This window comes from Nannobrachium achirus (assembly GCF_963921795.1).
Source record: "Nannobrachium achirus genome assembly, chromosome: 21".
NCBI classification, from domain to species: Eukaryota; Metazoa; Chordata; class Actinopteri; order Myctophiformes; family Myctophidae; genus Nannobrachium; species Nannobrachium achirus.
Window position 1 is genome coordinate 41987011 of NC_137828.1, and position 18014 is coordinate 42005024.

At 42.5% G+C, this 18014-nt stretch overlaps 1 protein-coding gene across 3 annotated transcripts in view; it reads right to left on the minus strand.

The window, feature by feature from the left end:
• asap1b (ArfGAP with SH3 domain, ankyrin repeat and PH domain 1b) overlaps positions 1–18014 on the minus strand; it is a 103644-nt gene that overhangs the window by 24792 nt on the left and 60838 nt on the right. For all 3 annotated transcript variants that reach the window (XM_080752207.1, XM_080752209.1, XM_080752208.1), the window contains exons 10-14: positions 15016–15116; positions 11223–11292; positions 7306–7393; positions 6728–6776; positions 165–331 (exon numbers count right to left, since the gene is read on the minus strand). In XM_080752207.1, the coding sequence (XP_080608333.1) occupies positions 165–331; positions 6728–6776; positions 7306–7393; positions 11223–11292; positions 15016–15116 (475 nt within the window). The remainder of the gene's footprint in view (positions 1–164; positions 332–6727; positions 6777–7305; positions 7394–11222; positions 11293–15015; positions 15117–18014) is intronic.

The following is an 18014-nucleotide window of genomic DNA, read 5'->3' on the forward strand; positions in this document are numbered from 1 at the left end:
GAATGCACACATTTTATGTTTAAAGAATTGGCTTGAATCTTGATTATACTTAGTTGAGTGCGGCATCGCTGCAGTTTCATCTTTTAGAAATGTCAGCTGCCCCTGCCCCTCTAACATTCTCTGCACGTCCATGCACACGCACGCGTGCACGCTCGCGCACACACCTGCAGCTCCGCAGTCGCAGCAGACTTCGTTGCCCGGCATGCGGAACACGTCCTCTATGATGGCCTTGGTCAGGTCCTCCAAGCCGTCCTCACTTCCTGTGCTCTGTTCCCCTCGAAACGCCATGTTCAACGCCTCCTCCTTACTGTTGGTCAGCACCGAGATCCAGCTGCACACACACACACACACACGACGACGAATAAAATAATAATATTAATAACAATAATCATAAATATAACGCACTTAAATTATATCATTTTTTATAATTATAACCTGTTCCTTTTTTTTTAAACCATTCTTTTAAAGGAGAACTAGGCAAGTCTGTGTGTATACAAACACATTCCCTCCTCCCCCTCCCCTCTCTGACAGGCATCAAACAGGTGTCGTCTTTGACGCTTTCATTGATTAGAGAGATCACTAACGAGCACTTGACACTTCTATGGCCCAATCAATTACCTCAGTGCACAACCCCTTTGAAGTTCAAAGGGAGCAATTAAGAGCTCCGGCCGAGCTCTCCCCTCCCCTCACAGCCAGGGAAACACCCCAGCACAATAATATAGTGACTGATAAAGGGAATTGACTGCTAAAAAATGTATATACCGGTATATATATTAAAGATTGTCTTAAAGTTACCTAGTTTCTCTTTAATGAAAAAAACTAACATTTTAAACTTAGTATGTATGTATGTATGTACAGCAGGCCTGGAATTTTGTAATTTTAGGGGCAAGGCCACTTGGGCTTTGGTGTTGTCCATTGTTTGAGGGCACAAAGGCCAAATGCCAGGGCAGGGTTAGGCCATCAAATAAAACAAGATTTTAGTCCATTGAAAGAATTAATTTAATTTAAGGGTTAAGGAAGAGGTGCCATGGCATTGGTCCGACATTTCTTTGTTCCTACAGCCCATTATGGTACAGTCAGCTGGGGCATTAAGGCCACTGTGGCCTCAGGTCATACCATTGGTTTGAGCCTTTGAGGGGCACAAGGCCAAACTGAGGGGCAACGACGGCTATGGCCTTCATGGCCTCCATGAAATTCCTGCCCTGATGTACAGTATGTATGTATGTATATATGGATGGATGGATGGATGGATGGATGGATGGATGGATGGATGGATGGAGCATGGACACTCAACAGTAGAGCAGGAAAGGTCTGTGGAAGTTATCTACACAAGAATGCTTGGAATGACACTTTGTGAGTGACACATGGCCTGGCCATATTAGAAACGTGGGGAAATATCAAGGGTTCCACCTGTGAACCGAAGACCCGAGCCCTGGCCAGAGGTGGGTCCAAAATATTGCCTTGTCCCTCAGGTAAGGGTCCGATCCATTACAATTGTCTTAAGGACCCGATCAGCTTTGTCATTGCGGCATTAAACAAATTCCCTCGCCTTACAATGTTGTGTGCTAGGATATATGGATGTACACTGTACTTTTGTTTCCTGTATGCTGCTGTGCTGCTGTGTTTATATCTGTGTGCTTCTGTGCAGTAAGGGCTATGAAAAAATGTAATCTCCTCCTCCTGGGACAATAAAGTCTAATCTAATCTAGCCCAGGCCTGGCGTGCCCATACAGTCTACATCAAGCCAATTTATATTTATAACAAGGTCAGTATGTTGCTGTAAACACAGCAGACAAGGACAAAGTGTTTTCAGCCAGTGCAGTAAGTGAGACATGTTGTTTTCACATTGACAGATTGCACTCCAGCGATATCACCTGGAGTAAACTTTCCAGCACGACTTTGTCTGTGTTTCAAAGACACATCGTTGTCACGATTACAACAAGTTGATTAATTGTCATACAAATGATTGCGATTAGCGATTTAATTGTGTTTTTGTCATTGAACATTGGAACATAAATCAAATATAATTTATTTTAGTCTGCTCTGAGGAAGGCTGAGTGCTGAAACACGCAAGACTAAAATGCCATCTGAGCCAGTCTTGCATAATTTATTTAGGAGTGTAGCTTTTTCCACCTTGTGGCATTTGATTTAAAATGAAATTTCCGTTTTAGTTTTAGTTATCAACAAATTGCACAGGGCAGATATAACAAATAACTTGGACATATTTAATAATTTTATACTTTCCAAAAGAACATTTAAATAATGGAAATAGCTGATCTACATGCTTACAATGGGTCTGACATGTTGTAAGCTTGTAGATCTGCCATTTTTTCTATTTTGGGAAAATGTTTGAAACTTATGAAATGTTTTAGATTTTTAATTATGACCCGATTATGCAGAATAATTTAGATTATTTCAAATAATTGTAATTAGGTGATTATGCAATAATATGCAAATCCAAGACACACACACACACACACACACACACACACACACACACACACACACACACACACACACACACACACACACACACACACACACACACACACACACACACACACACACACACACACTCACATAATGGCAAAGAATTTAAACCCTACGATAACAAATACACAGAGGTAATGTTAAGGTAAAAATCATCTCCCTTTAAAACAAAGGTTAACATAATCCTAATTGTAAAGTCATAAACCCTAAAATGGTTCCTTTTCAGACTGAGGTCTGACAAAATGCCGTCATTCACTTCCACATCATTCTGTCTTAAGTGGACATTTGCCTGCCTCTGTCACAAGTAGGTATATAATTAGGAGCCTGCACACACACACACACGTATGCACACATGCACACGCACACGCACACACACACACACACACACACACACACACACACACACACACACACACACACACACACAGCAGCCCTGTGCTCATTAAGAATGGGGCAGACAGGAAGTAGCTGCCATTCAAACATGGACTCCTGCGGCTCAGCGCGGTGCAGTCTGCTCCTACACATTGCTCATTAAACTGGCCTCTCTCTCTCTCTCTCTCACACACACACACAATGGGCTGCGTTGGCATGACGTCAGCCACCAGCCTATCACTGTCACTCAGTGTCACCTCCCTTTGCTTTTATGCTGCTCTTCATGCATCTTGTGAACTGTTGCGATAAAAGAAGGCTAGAGGATGGAATACAACCACCCTAAGGACTACAAACCATTGAGTGACGTCTAGACCTACTGCACATACAGTATAAATAGAGCTGCTACCTTTTAAACGCATTTTAAATACAAGGCTTTTTTTTGTATACCATTCAAATCGTACTGAGATAAAAGAAATGCTGCTATTTGTTCCAAAGCGACGGCAAAATATTGCTGCCATTTGTTTCAAAAAGCTTTATACCCTGAATGTATATAATGTCAAAATGTGACATAGCTCTGTTTACACAATGCTGTACCCCCTCCAACTGTATATGCATTCCCCATTTTCTACTGTTACTATTGTTTATTATATTTTGACACTTGTTTGGCAATGTAAGACGGCGAGAGGCACATCCGTGTTGGCCTTGAAGCATGCGTGGTTATAAGCACACGCGGGTTGGGCTTCAGAATGCCGTGGAGCTGACCGGTACAACCACAATCTGATACTACCGGTATGGCCAGTGGTGGAAAATAACTAAAGTACATTTACCGTACTGTACTTAGGTACAGTTTTGAGGTATTTGAACCTTACTTCAGTATTTCCAATTACCAATACTTTTACATCTACATCTCGGATCCAAATATTGTACTTTTACTCCACTACAATTATTTGAAACCTTTAGTTACTAGTTACTTTGTAGATTTTGATTATTATCAAAAAACATACATTAACCACTTCAGCCTATATACATTTCGTCCATTTGAAAATAGGCGATCTACAAGGGCATGATGCGTCGCATCTGCTATTTTCAAAAGCTTTTTATACATTTGAAAAATTGAAATGGGACATTCTGCATAATGACTACTTTTACATTTTGCTACTTTAAGTACATTTTGATGTCATACTTTTGTACTTTTACTCAAGTCAATTTTGAATTCCAGACTTTTACTTGTAACAGAGTATTTCTACACTGCGGTATTGATACTGTGTGTGTGTGTGTGTGTGTGCGTGCGTGCGTGCGTGCGTGCGTGCGTGCGTGCGTGCGTGCGTGCGTGCGTGCGTGAGAGAGAGAGAGAGAGAGAGAGAGAGAGAGAGAGGAAAACATACCGGTGTGTATGTGTTTGTGTGTCTATTTGGATGCAACAAGATTACACAAGCACGTAGGTGAATAAGTAAGTGTTGGCGTGTTTTTCATTAACAGTAACACAAATTGTGTCACATACCATCTGTCGTGTCCATGTGTGGAAGGTTTTTTTTTCTTTCTACATACCGTAGGCCTCACAAAAACGCCTTGCCTAGCATAGACAGACATGCCACTAGAACTACGAATCATGATTACCCATTTACCCCATGGCGAGACACGTACGTGTTAATGATTCTTTATTATGCATTTAGGACATTGAACACATTAGACCTAACGAAGCTCGGGTTTCATTGTGGATGTACGGTATACATCTTCTCTGTCGGGTGGAAACATCAGATGTCCAAAACAGTTACTTTTCAGGATTCAAATTCGAATGTATCTAAAGTAGACGATCTACAAGCTTGCGCCGCGTATAGAGCTTGTGGACTTTAGTGTGACGCTGTAGTAGTATGATCAATATAGGGTATTTACTATTTATTAATTTAAGAAAAACACACAAAGGTTAGAATATGGACAAAAACAATATACTTCACAATATACTTCACATTGGCTGTAAATAATCATGTGTTTTCCCATTCTGCTCCCAGCCTATGATGTGTGTGTGCGTGTCATCTCAACCTCATCTCAAACATTCTTTTTAAAAGGATAGAGACAACCAACATTTTGACAATAGTCTCCCTCAGGTCCAAACCCCAAGGAAGACTATTTTCGAAAAACCTTGGTTTCCTGTATCTTTTAAATAAAACGTTTTTGAATCGTGGTTAAGAGTTGCGCAACCTGCCGTGGTCAGCACCTCATCAACGCTGATGTGCACTCCCTCCCTTGTGTTTGACTATTTGTTTATCTTATTATGTAATTACAGTATCTGGGTCAAGTGATTACATTCCATTGGCTGTAGTTACAACAACATACTGTACTGCAGTTGTTTTTATTCATCAAAGCACTGGCAAAGACCTTCAGGGTTAGGAACACGTTGTCTTATTTAATGATTTAGACTCTACAATAGACCGTTTTATTTATTTCTGTCTGTGTGTGCTTTTGCTTTGCAAAGCAATAGGAAAGGTGTGGGATTGTGTGAACTGAAGCAGCTATAATGGCATCCTAAATATTTCATCAAATGAACCCTCAGCAAAGAGCCCATGGGTTGTTGCCACGGCAGCCAGAGTTGCGTGATAGAGCTGTGTGTGTGAGTCAGTGAGTTGTGTCCTGAGGGGGTTAATGTTACAGTAGATAGGGATATGGTGGTATAGACAAGCGCCGGTCCATTTTGACTCTTTCATCAAGCTGACAGTGACACAGGATTTTTGCAGCGTACGCTCATTTATCATACAGTAGGTACTGTAGGTCACGTGGGTTAAAGCAAAAATAAAATCTCACGACAACTTGTGATTTGTGAAACAGTGTGAAAGGAGGCCCCTAAACTGGCACTGTTTCCTCAACCATTGACACAATATGTACAATTATGATGTTTTGGTAATATTGTTTGATGTTGTTCTACATGCTGCCAACCAACTGAAGGATTAAGGTGTTAACCTTTGCCTATATGAAATATCCGAGACTATGAAGATTTTATGGGAAATGCTTCTGAACATATTGCACTACAAATTCTATGGAATCCAAATGACTCAGCCGACTGAGAACTTGAATCTATGTAGGTGGTTACAATCAGCATTTCAGGTCATGCAGCTCAACTGAGACTGATGGCATTTGAGCAGTGTGTGTGTGTGTGTGTGTGTGCGTGTGCGTGCGTGTGTGTGTGTGTGTGTGTGTGCGTGTGCGTGTGAGAAACTAGTGTATGCGGTTACAATGACCTGAATTGCTGCTGACCACAAATCCCACGGCTGTACTTGGTGACTCTCTCTCTCTCTCTCTCTTTATTGTGTCAATGGCTGCATGTCAATAACATCGTACCATACAATAACCTCTACCCAACCTTCCATTGTCATAGGACATAACACCACAACTGTAAATAGTCATATTTTTGCTGTGAATAAGTGATTTTTAACCGCATTGTGCATCATGCCAAAATAAAGATCAATTGTGAAAATAGTGGATCTACAGACTTGTACAAGCTGTGGAGCGGCTATATCCGCGTGCCACTGTCGTAAGACAAAGTATAATATAGGGCTTAAGTGGCTAAATACTGAGGGATAGTTTACTCTATTTCAGGTGCAGTCAGTGATTTCACCCAAAAGGTGCAGATTGCTGGTACTGTACATAGGAGAAATCTTTCTTGCCATGCAAATGAACACTATTTATTGGATCTTAGGCTGCTGGCTACAACACCCTGATAAGGGACTTTTACTTGTAACAGTGCTTCTACATTGCGGTATTGATACTTTTACTAAGTAGAAAATGTGAGTACTTCTTCCGTATGTGTGTGAGAGAGTGCACAGTTACTAATATGAAACCATGTTCAGTTAATAGTTAAATAAATACTTACATGACAAACTCCTGTTCATCCTCAGCTTGGAAATGATATGTCCGGTTATCTGCAGGGGGGACAGGGGACAAAGTGTTTCAGGAGTCATTTAACCTCTGGACTCTCACTCTAATGACATCTGTCAGTGTCACAATGGCATGTCTTCCACACGGTGGGTCAGAGGGCAACTGCCTCACTGTGGTAACCAACCCCCCTTCCTTTCATTTTCCTGAGGCGCATCGCTTTCCATCGCACTAAATCATTACATTAAGAAACCACTTCAGCGCAGTGTTGATTTTGTCGACTAACCAAATAAAAACCAAGCTATGATGACTAATACTAAAACTAAATATATTGATGATTTCATCAACAAATAAACTGGACTAAAATGTTAGGGAGGGACTAGTGGAGAAGAGATTCTTGTTGAGTTGTGAGCTTGTAGATCGGCTATATTCAGCATGCAACCAGGTGTAAAATCAGGACGCCATCAAGGCCCACTTCCTGTGTGTTTGTGTGTGTGTGTGTGTGTGTGTGTGTGTGTGTGTGTGTGTGTGTGTGTGTGTGCGTGTGCGTGTGTGTGTGTGTAGTGTATGTCTTACGAGAGATGAGGTCAAAGCACTTCCTGTCCTCGGAGCAGGGCTTCACCTGGCACGTGAGCAGGTTGAGTTTGACCGGCTGCCTGTTGGACTGAAAGCACAAACACAAACACAAATCATTATTTACAACAAACATGCCTTATAGTCTCAAAATGTCTCAAAGTCCACTGATTACAACAACATTTCCTAAAGACTAAAGTCTAATTTAAACTAACGACACACTGACTGTCGGCACTCTGCAGATCTCGATTGGATTTATTTCTACAAGCGCAAATGTTATCTGTCATTTTATAATGGAAATGTTACTTTTCGGACAAGTGGGAATGACCTTGGGCAAGTAGAACATGACTTGTACTTGCCCGACAGGGCAAGTGCCTCTGAGACCTTAGTGTCAACCCCTGGCGGTGTTGCTCAAATAAGTGATGTTGGAGCTAATGCAATGTGATGCATGACACTAGTAGCCTGGTTGTGTTTTTATTTTGCGTGATGCATATAAACTAGGTAATAAGCAGGTCAAAGGTTATTGTATTTCTTTTGGTTGATGAAAATGAAGAAACTGGTGCTAGAGTGGAGTGCACAGGCAACATACTGTATTGACCAGCACTGGCTAGTCATATCATTGTGGACGCAGTTAGCTCCGGGCAGCATGGATGTCAGGGCAGCGTGCTAATGAAATGCTAACAGGCTGTGATGAGCCCTGGGGCCTGGGCTGTCAGGCTGGGCGGGATGCCATGTTGTCCACCAGAGTCCCCTGGAGCTCAGCTCACACAAGGGCTGAAAGGAAAAGAACTCGGGGAGTGGCGACAAACTGCCTCCAAAACTATTCAGAGAGAGTGATTAGAATTCCTCGTGTTTTCTGCTGGGACAAAAGCCGGCAGAAGGGCTAAATAAAAGATTCATGTTTTGTTGTGTCGCATAGCGAAAGGGGACTCCCTCTCAGAAAACACATCTCCAGAGCTTCCGCCGACAGACAGTAATCGTTTCATAAATAACCCCAAAGCTTCAAAACAGAAGCAGAAAGAAAGATTTTAAAGAATTATCCACTAAGCAACATCAGTCATCTTCTTTGTGCTCTTTCTACAGAGTTTGTCTTCACAGTTATGTGACATCCGGCTAGTCTGGTTGTCTCTTTGTAGATTTGCCTCCTTAGTGCCTGTGCTATACCTTGCTATCCTAAAAGGACAACTTCACCCATTTTCAACCTATCTTCGTATAATTGGTCCTCATTGATGCTCATGATAAAATGGTAACATTGTATTTCCTACTCGGTCTGTGTCTCATAGAAGGGCTGTGGTCAGAAAACCGCCTACCAGTGTTATCATTGTTAGGAAGTTGTTTTTTTCTCCTCAAACAATATTTCAAAATGAGAGCAATGGCTTGCACTAAAGCATGCCAACATTCCAGGAATAGAAAGCCTGCAGTTTCTATTAGCTTGGATTCCCCCATCGATAATGTCACTGGCAGGTGGTTTGTGAACTGTCCACAGCCCTCCTCTGAGACACAGATGGGGTAGACAGAAATGGCATGAGTGAGGACCAATTATGTGAAGATGGGTAGAAAATGGGTGAAGTCGTCCTTTAAAACCCCCCGGACAGTCAGACACATTTCCACGTACTATTAATTAACACAACATGATAGTGTGCACACTGACAGGGAAAAGGGTATTTTCTTCCATGGCTTAACATTGGAGTGAACGGAGAATCGGTTTCCTGCTTCTAGCCTAACGTGGAAGTAAACAAACTGGGCACCACTGGGTCCGCCGATCGGCGATCTTTTTTGGATTCTTTTCAATGAAATGATATAAAACAATTAACTCGTCAAACTCGGCACTGGCACTTTGGACAGCCTTTAAAACTAGCCAAACTCGTCACGTGGCAGTCGGTGAGTTAATTGAGCCCCAACAGTGAGTGTTAATGGTTCCAGTGAAGCGGCCCAGTGGCCACCAGTGGAACACTGTGCTTGTATTTGGCAGCTCTCATGTGTGAATGTGTAACAATACAACAGCTGCAGAGAAGACCCAACTGATCTGTGTTTTTAACCCATTAAGACCTGAGGCCGATTCTACAAATGCCTTCCAAATCAGTGGTTCTCAAAGCTTTTAGTGCCAAGGACCCCCAAAATTATATGCGTTTTGGCCACGGACAGTCGGACGCCCCATCTGAAAATGTTTTGTACCAGGGACCGCCCAGAAGTGAAGATTTGTGTAAAAATGTTTCAGAAATATCATTATGAACAAGTTCGTAGCAGTGTGAGCTTGTATATGTGCCATTGTCTAAACTGCTTTTAACCACTGTTCTAAAATAGTTTTCTGAAAAATGTATGTTGCTATATATAGCTAAAATATAGAATGACACAGATGCTTTCCTGGTTTAGAGTTAGATATGATGCATTCCCTTAATGTATTATGCAGATGCAGATTGGTTATACATTATGCACTTCATAATGTGTGTCTCCCCTCCCCTCCTCTCTTCTATTTATGCTCTAATTCTCCATCTATCTTTTATTAAACCGCACTGATGGGCCTGCACAATTAAAGATTATTTCACCCATTTTCAACCTATGGTCATATAATTGGTCCTCATTAACGCTCTTCTCAGTCTGTCTCTCAGAGGATGGCTGTGGACACTTCAGAAACCAGCCTACCAGTGACATCATCACAAGGATTAAAGATTTTTATTTCGATGAATGTGAAAACAATGGCCATTATAGCCCGCTAACTTTCCAGGAATAGAAAGCCTGCCATTTCTATAAGCTTAGATTCCCCATTGATGATGTCACTGGTAGACAGGTTTCTGCTCTGTCCACAGCCCTCCTCTGAGCACATCATGAGCATTAGTGAATAGTGAGGACCAATCATATGAAGACGAAAATGGGAAAAGTCGTCCTTTAAGAAGTCCACCCATGTTACTTGCAACGTAATGCGACAATAAAGATCGATTGATGTTTGATTGAGAAGAAGTATCTGTGGTCTGTCAAATATCTGTCAAATATCCATGGATAAACAAAGATACGCAACCGTATCTATCAATGACTCATTCAAATCACTCCGATAAGAGTGCATCGCAATGCAATGAAACAGTGGCTGGTGCAGAGACGTAATGCCTACAGAAGCTACAGTATATACTAGAACACGAGTGAATCCCCTCATATTCAGGGATGAGTCATACAGGCTCAGCGGGGAGAAAGGGGGAGAAGGGAGGGGGGGGTAGCCGGTTGCCGTGACAACCCATCTATGTCAATTCCAGTCTGCCAACCTCCTCCAGATTGAGAATGCTCATCACACAGCCCCTCCCCTCCCCTCCTCTCCCCTCCTCTCCCCTCCTCTCCTCTCCTCTCCTCTCCTCTCCTCTCCTCTCCTCACACCATCCATGCTCTCCTCGCTTTGATCCTCACAGCAGCCAGTAGCGGGGATGGGGGTGAGGGAGTTTGTGTGTGTGTGCGTGCGACATGCGTCCGTGTGTGACTGTGGGCTCGTGTGTGTGTGTGTGTGTGTGTGTGTGTGTGTGTGTGTGTGTGTGTGTGTGTGTGTGTGTGTGTGTGTGTGTTGGATGTCGTCACTGTCAGGCAGAAACCTTGTATCTCCAAATTTTTTTTTTTTTTGTAAATTAAAGCCCTACGTCATACAAAAAATTCGCACAAAAGTAGTGAAAATAGCAGCTCTACAAGCACACAACGCAGAGGCGTTCTGTGTTTGTAGATCGGCTATTTTCACAATTTTAAATCGTTTTGGACGTACAAGGTTTCCACCCGACAAAGACGATGTGTCTATAGGATCTGTATGTCCGTGTGCGTGCGCTCATGGCACTTAAGTGTAGGAGCGACGTGTGCACGTGGGTGCACATACTGCACTCCACGATGCAAGAGTGTGTGTGTGCACGCGCGCAAGCGCATGTGCCTCCGCTGTGCTCTGTAGCACTCACCGTGCCGTGGGCGATGGTGAGCATCCCTCCTTTCACTGAGCACTGTCTCCTCTGCCACACCTTCCTCAGCCTGTGGGAGGAGGACAGCAACCGTCAACATCCAGGGACAGACAGACAGACAGACAGACAGACAGACAGACAGACAGACAGACAGACAGACAGCACAGCTTGTAATTGATTGATCGAATACTTTCTTTTTACAACAAGGGTTCATATTTTAGATGGTGTGTGTTAAAATGTTTTCATGTGCTTCGTTCTATTGTTTTATTGCGTTTACCGTGCTAAAATGTGGGGCATGCCACACATGGGGGCATGCGTACAAGTGGCTAAATATGTCTTTTTAGACACAATAAGCCAGCAGTGTCTTTATTGCTATTTACCAGTGGCGAATTTTCAGGACCTTCAGGGTATTCAGAGAAGACCCAGGGATCCTCAGAAGAAAGAAAATAATATTTTTATTTTTAAATAAAAAATATATTTTTATTTTTTATTATTTTTATTAAAATAATTACAATTATTTGTGTTGGTAATCTGTTAAACTGCACTGTTTCGCTCGCTATACTCGTTGTAGTTGTTTCTTCCCCAAGTTCTGTGCATAGGGAGTGCTTGTGTGCTGGGAAAAATAACAGCCAATGAGAGATTTTTTCTACTGAGTCTCTGCGCAGATTACTCTCACTCGCAGTACTTCTAGAATTCCCTGAGCCAGTTCCCCATAATACAAGCCTTGGTGTGGATTGACAGTTTGATCAACCAATCATATTTTGAGGGCTCTGGTCAAGGGTATACGGAACACCCACGTTCAACCACCAATCAAAATGAGTCAAGTGACTACTGGCCAATCACAACACGGCTTTTCCGGGACTTGGAGTGGAACAACAAGCATGTTTCACACTCACTATGCACAACACGTGAAACTTGTAAAGTAAACAGACGCGACATGGCTGCAGCTGGAGTGAACGCTGTGGATTTATTATTATCGTTGCCTTTTTCAAGAAGACTGTTTTATGAAAAGATGGACAGAACTTAAAAGGAATGATAGCTTTATGAACCCATCTTTGAGAAATTCACCCAAAAGGACAGGAGGATGTTTTTCTTTTCTTCAAGTGAACAACTTCATTGGTGAGAGAAACTGAATTAATTTATATTGCTGGATATGCCGCTGTGCATTTAATTTCCATTGATTGATCATTGAAGAATGTATTAGAAGTTTGCAATTGGAAAAGGTACAGTTTCATGACAGTACAAATCACTGGTCAGCTAAAAGGAGATCCTAGTAAACATTACAGCTTATTTACACAGGAACCACTTTATGTATCTCATATAACATTGAAAGACAGATTGATACACTTAGGCCTGTTTTTGTCTATTTAATGTGGGTCTTTCTTGACGTGGTCTTTCTTTGCATTGATAGCTGGTGTTGTTACATGATGGTGGACAGTGCGTTTTGCTTTGTAAAGCGCGCTATGTTAAATGGACGTTTCGATTGGTTGCGCTGGTTGTGTCTTGTGTGGCTCTGTCTGTCAGCAGCGCACATCTATTTAATCCTTATATTGGCATTGGTTTGGAAGTCTTGGTTTGGAGTATGTGTGTAGTGCTAATTAGGTTAAGCCTACCCAGCGTGCTTGCCTTGTACACAGTCTGCTGTTCATTGTTAACCAGTTTTGTAAAAGAAAAAGAAGAATGAAAAAGGCATACAATTTGCGCGCATGTGCACGCGCGCGGGGGGGGGGGGGGGGGGGGGGGGGGGTGCGTCCCCGAAGGTCCGGTCCCTTGGGGCACGCATCGCCACTGCTATTTACAGTAACACTTCTAGCCCCCATAAGTCACATCCAATCATGAAAGGTTGCGTTGCATCTTGGGAATGGGCTTATTCTGTCTAAAATGACATATTTAGCCACTTGTACACATGCCCCCAACCACTGAAATAAGAAAACAATAGAAAGGAGTAAATGAAATCATTTTAACACTCATCTTTTATATTCTTTAATTACAATCTAAAATATGAACCCTTGTTGTAAAAAAATAAAGTTGTCCTTTAACAGTCAGACATGTAAACAGCACGAGGTCAGACATTGTGGTCCTATGTAATCATTAATCAACATAGCATAGAAAATGAATACCACAATACGGTGGCAGCAAATGACACATTCCTTTCCATGGGAATTTGCATTTACCACCCCTTGTTGTCTCCTGGTAGATGTTTTTTTTTTTTTTTTCTCAGGCCAATTAAAACAATAAAATAAAAAACAGTGATACACATCTTTTAATGGATGGTGTCAGGGCATTCCACATTTTGGTGGCAGAGCAGCAGAATGAGAACTTTCCCATGTTAGTTCTATATGTGGGTTCTACCAGATCATAAAGTCTTGTGGCTGTGGGTGTCACTCACTTTGGAGAAGTAGTTATGAGGGTATTGATTAGCCTCCTGCAGCTACAGTACATTCTATTTGCTCACCTAAGCAATTTAATCAAAATTGCAGGAGGAGTCTGGTTTATGAGGCTAGGTATTGAGGGCCCTGTCCCATTGACTATTTCAATTAAGAATCCCATTTTTATTTGCTTAACCCCGTCTTCTACCCTGAGAAGGGTCATGGGCTTTCTTTAGGACGCTGAGTAGTCGTACAGTATCTGCATGCATGCCAGTCTGCATGACATTGAGGCTTTAACCTCTGCCTTTATATGAAATATCCAATACTTGTTGCTAGTTTGACCACTTCATCACAGAAAATAGCCAATCTACAAGGTCGCAGACACACTGAGAGCTTGTACAGTATTGGCTATTTCCACTGTGAAACATGCTTTCATAGAAGACATGCTGGCTTCTATGGAATCCAAATGACTGAAATCAGCCGTGGCGACTGAGAACTTTATTCCATGCTTCTTTATTTCTGAAAAAAACTGTCCATCTGTCCTTCTGTGTGTCTGTATAACATTTTTCTCCTTGTGGATTGTCCAATCAATCTTAAATTGCACACAGGCATTGAGCATTGGCAGGGACTTCATTATTTTATCCCATTTCCCTGCCTATAGCAATCAAATGGTGCAATAATGAGGCTCTTACACCAGTGTGCCATCAATGCACCAAGACAGACTCGGAGCGACATGGCTGGCTTAAGGCACCAAGCTTGGGCATCAAACAAGAAATGGAATGAATGGAGAAAGTGAAAGAAGACTAAACTATCGCGGCAAAAGCAGAAATGTAGATATATTTCCAGGAATTTCATGACAATGCGATCCTTGTATAGTCTACTAGTCCAAGAGATTTTCTGAATCAGATTATTATAAAATGTCACATTTAGATAATGGGGTTAGAGGTTACAGATTGTAAGTGTACAGAGCTCAACTAAATCATATTAAATTGTGTATTGCTGTGGGAGATTAACCAATATGGCGTTGGTTGCGCTGGTTTCACCATTACGTCATCATCAATCCACAGTTCATTATAGATCAGTGGTTTAAACCCAAAAGGAATATCCAGATTACTTGACTGAATGAATGGGGTATTGAAGTATATAATTCAATATGACTTTATATTAAGGTTCGGATCTATAATGCATTATTTATAATCACAATTAAAACATAGACACTTCATAACTAACTAAGTTAAGGTAAGGCGTATCACGTGCGTATCATGCATTATGACCAGCACTTAAGTTGTCATAGATGTTGTCATTCATAATGAGTGTTGTAATGCCTTACAAGCACACCATAATGCATTATAAATGCAATTATAATGCATTATAGACCCGATCTTGTGTTGCCCCGCATGCAGCAACCCGTGTTCATAACTCACCCATCGCTCTTCTTCATCAGATATCCTTTCTTCTCACAGCCAAACTCCTTGTTTCCCTGCAACTGATGCATGCTGTAGCCACCCTGCTTACTCTGAGAGTCCTGCGCAACACGCACGCACACACACACACACACACACACACACACACACACACACACACACACACACACACACACACACACACACACACACACACACACACACACACACACACACACACAAAATGCCAATCTTATACTCATATTTGCAAACAGCATAGATCTTTTAAAGGCATGCAAACACACACACACACACACTCTCACGCACTCACGCATGTCGCACGCACACCAACACACACGTGTGCACACACTAGGCGCACACATGTTCAAGAAACTCCTTCTGTTCAAGCCAGGACACAGGATCTCTTGTTGAAATCTAAATTGAACACTCAACCAGAAGAAGAGATGAGAAACCCTACACAGCATGCTTTGCAACATGTCAACATGTCAAGAGGGGCAGGGGGGTGGTGTGTGGGTGGGGGGTGTCAAACCACTCTAGTTATCGTCAAGCAGAACAGGATGCTAGCATGCTAAACATGCAGCGGCACTTACTCTTCTAGACTTGATTCCAGACAAGCAGAAAGCAGAGAGGGGAGATAGAGGGGACACGTGTAAGAGGTCTAACTCAGGTGCAGCGGGTGGTGGATTGTGACAAGAGAGGAGTCTCCCTGTGCGTGAGTTTGTGTGTCTGAGAGAGAGCGTTTGTGTAACAAAAGGGGTGGGCACAAAAGCAGAGTGGGCATATTGATGTAAAATTGGCCAGTTTGTACAAATATAATTATAAGTATTAAAGCTGCAACCAGCGATGACCGGGCCCTCGCAGCTCTACCCACATCAAAAGGGGCAGCAGCCAATCAGAAGAGGGGGAGGGGCTAGTTAAACCAATTAAGCTGAAGGACTCTTAATCAAGCCATATGACGCCACCCACACGTCTGTACGACAAACGGTTCATGAGATAAAGAGGCACTTCCTGTTTGGGAAAGGGCACTTCCTGTTTGGCAAAGGAAGTGCCAAATATGGTTAAGGACTCTTAATCAAGTCATATGACACCAGCCACGAGTGTCTACGACAAACGGTTCATGATTTATAGAGGCACTTCCTGTTTGGCGAAGGGCACTTCCTGTTTGGCGAAGGAAGTGCCAATTAAGGTTAAGGACTCTTAATCAAGTCATATGATGCCACCCATGCGTCTGTACGACAAACGGTTCATGAGATGAAGAGCCACTTCCTGTTTGGCGAAGGGCACTTCATGTTTGGGGAAGGAAGTGCCAAATATGGTTAAGGACTCTTAATCAAGTCTTATGACACCAGCCACGAGTCTGTACGACAAACGGTTCATGATTTATAGAGGCACTTCCTGTTTGGCGAAGGGCACTTCCTGTTTGGCGAAGGAAGTTTGATGCTTCGCCAGGGGCACGCCGTTTTATGAAAACTCACGATTCGCACAACTTTTCATCGTTAAGGTGTCTTGAGTATGCCGAGCGAACTTGAAGTTGATCCGATTAACCCCCTAGGAGGAGTTCGTTAAAGTGCGACCTGTGAAAACGGCCAAAAATGCGCCAAAACGCCACTAATTAGTCAAAATGGCTGACTTCCTGTTTGGTTTCGGACATGGCGCCAAGAGACTTTTTTGTGAGTCCTGGCATGATACAGATGTGTACCGATTTTCGTAGATGTAGGTGAAACCGTATGGTGGGGCTTGAGGCACGAAGTTTTGTAGGGGGCGCTATTGAGCCATTAGGCCACGCCCCCTTTAGATTTTTTTTAAATACGAACATTTTCGCCACTTGTGATGTGTGTGCAAAGTTGCGCAACTTTTGGAGTACGTTTTGCGGCTCAAAAACGCGATTTATTCGGGGGAATAAGAATAAGAATAATCTTTACAATTACAATAGGGTCCTCACACACTGTGTGTGCTCGGGCCCTAAATATATAAGTAATATAATTGCTACACATTGCTATTAAAGCGGGGGCGCCGGCCGGCCTAGCGGTCAAGGCGCATACCACATAGGCTCTGATGCCTGACAGGGTTTGAGTCCCGTTCCCGACGACCTTCACTCTCCATCTCTCGACCATCTCTCTCCCCATTTCCTGTCAGTCTACAGTCCTATCAATAAAGGCCCAAAAATAAATCTTAAAAAAAAAAGAAAAAAGAAATGCTATAAAATCTGTATATCCAATAATATTTGGCATCAACAACAAGCTAAAGCTCTGATAATGATGTACCGGGCATGTTCAAGTCCACATTTTGGACGAAATAGAACATTTTACATTCAGGTGCCCACTCTTCCTTACTTTGCCCACTCTTCTTGTATCCTGTGTGTGTGTGTGTGTGTGTGTGTGTGTGTGTGTGTGTGTGTGTGTGTGTGTGTGTGTGTGTGTGTGTGTGTGTGTGTGTGTGTGTGTGTGTGTGTGCGCGCGCGCGTGTGCGCGTGCGTGCGTGCATGTGTGTACACTTGTCGGTATGTCTGCCTAATGAAGCCGGTGATCTTTGTGTCTAAAACTCAAGTGCTCATCGTGGGTGTGATTAACTAGCCTGGTAAACACCTGCGGTCGTGGAAATTTGCACTTTTCATTTGATTTCAGCACAATCAAAATAGAATGCCATTTCCGCCAACCCGGGGTGGTTTACCAGGCTAGTGATTAACAAGACAACCAATAAAATAAGGTGTTAAATCTAATTTAAACCGTGTCATGGCAGAGGACGGCAAAACAAGTGTGAGTCGTAGTGTTCAGAGTTCAGACCACAGGGGTGTGCAGTGTTTTTCAGTGTTTATATCGTTCTGTGCCAACAAACATGCCTGGTGAAAAGGGTTTTTCGGTAATTTCGAAAAAGTTTAAAGGAGTAGTTCACCCCCAAAATGACTTCCTATTGAGTACAGTTCAATAATATTTTTTGTATTTTTCACATTCCTAAGACAAAAATTTGATTATAGTAAATGTACCCCCATTGATTCCAGA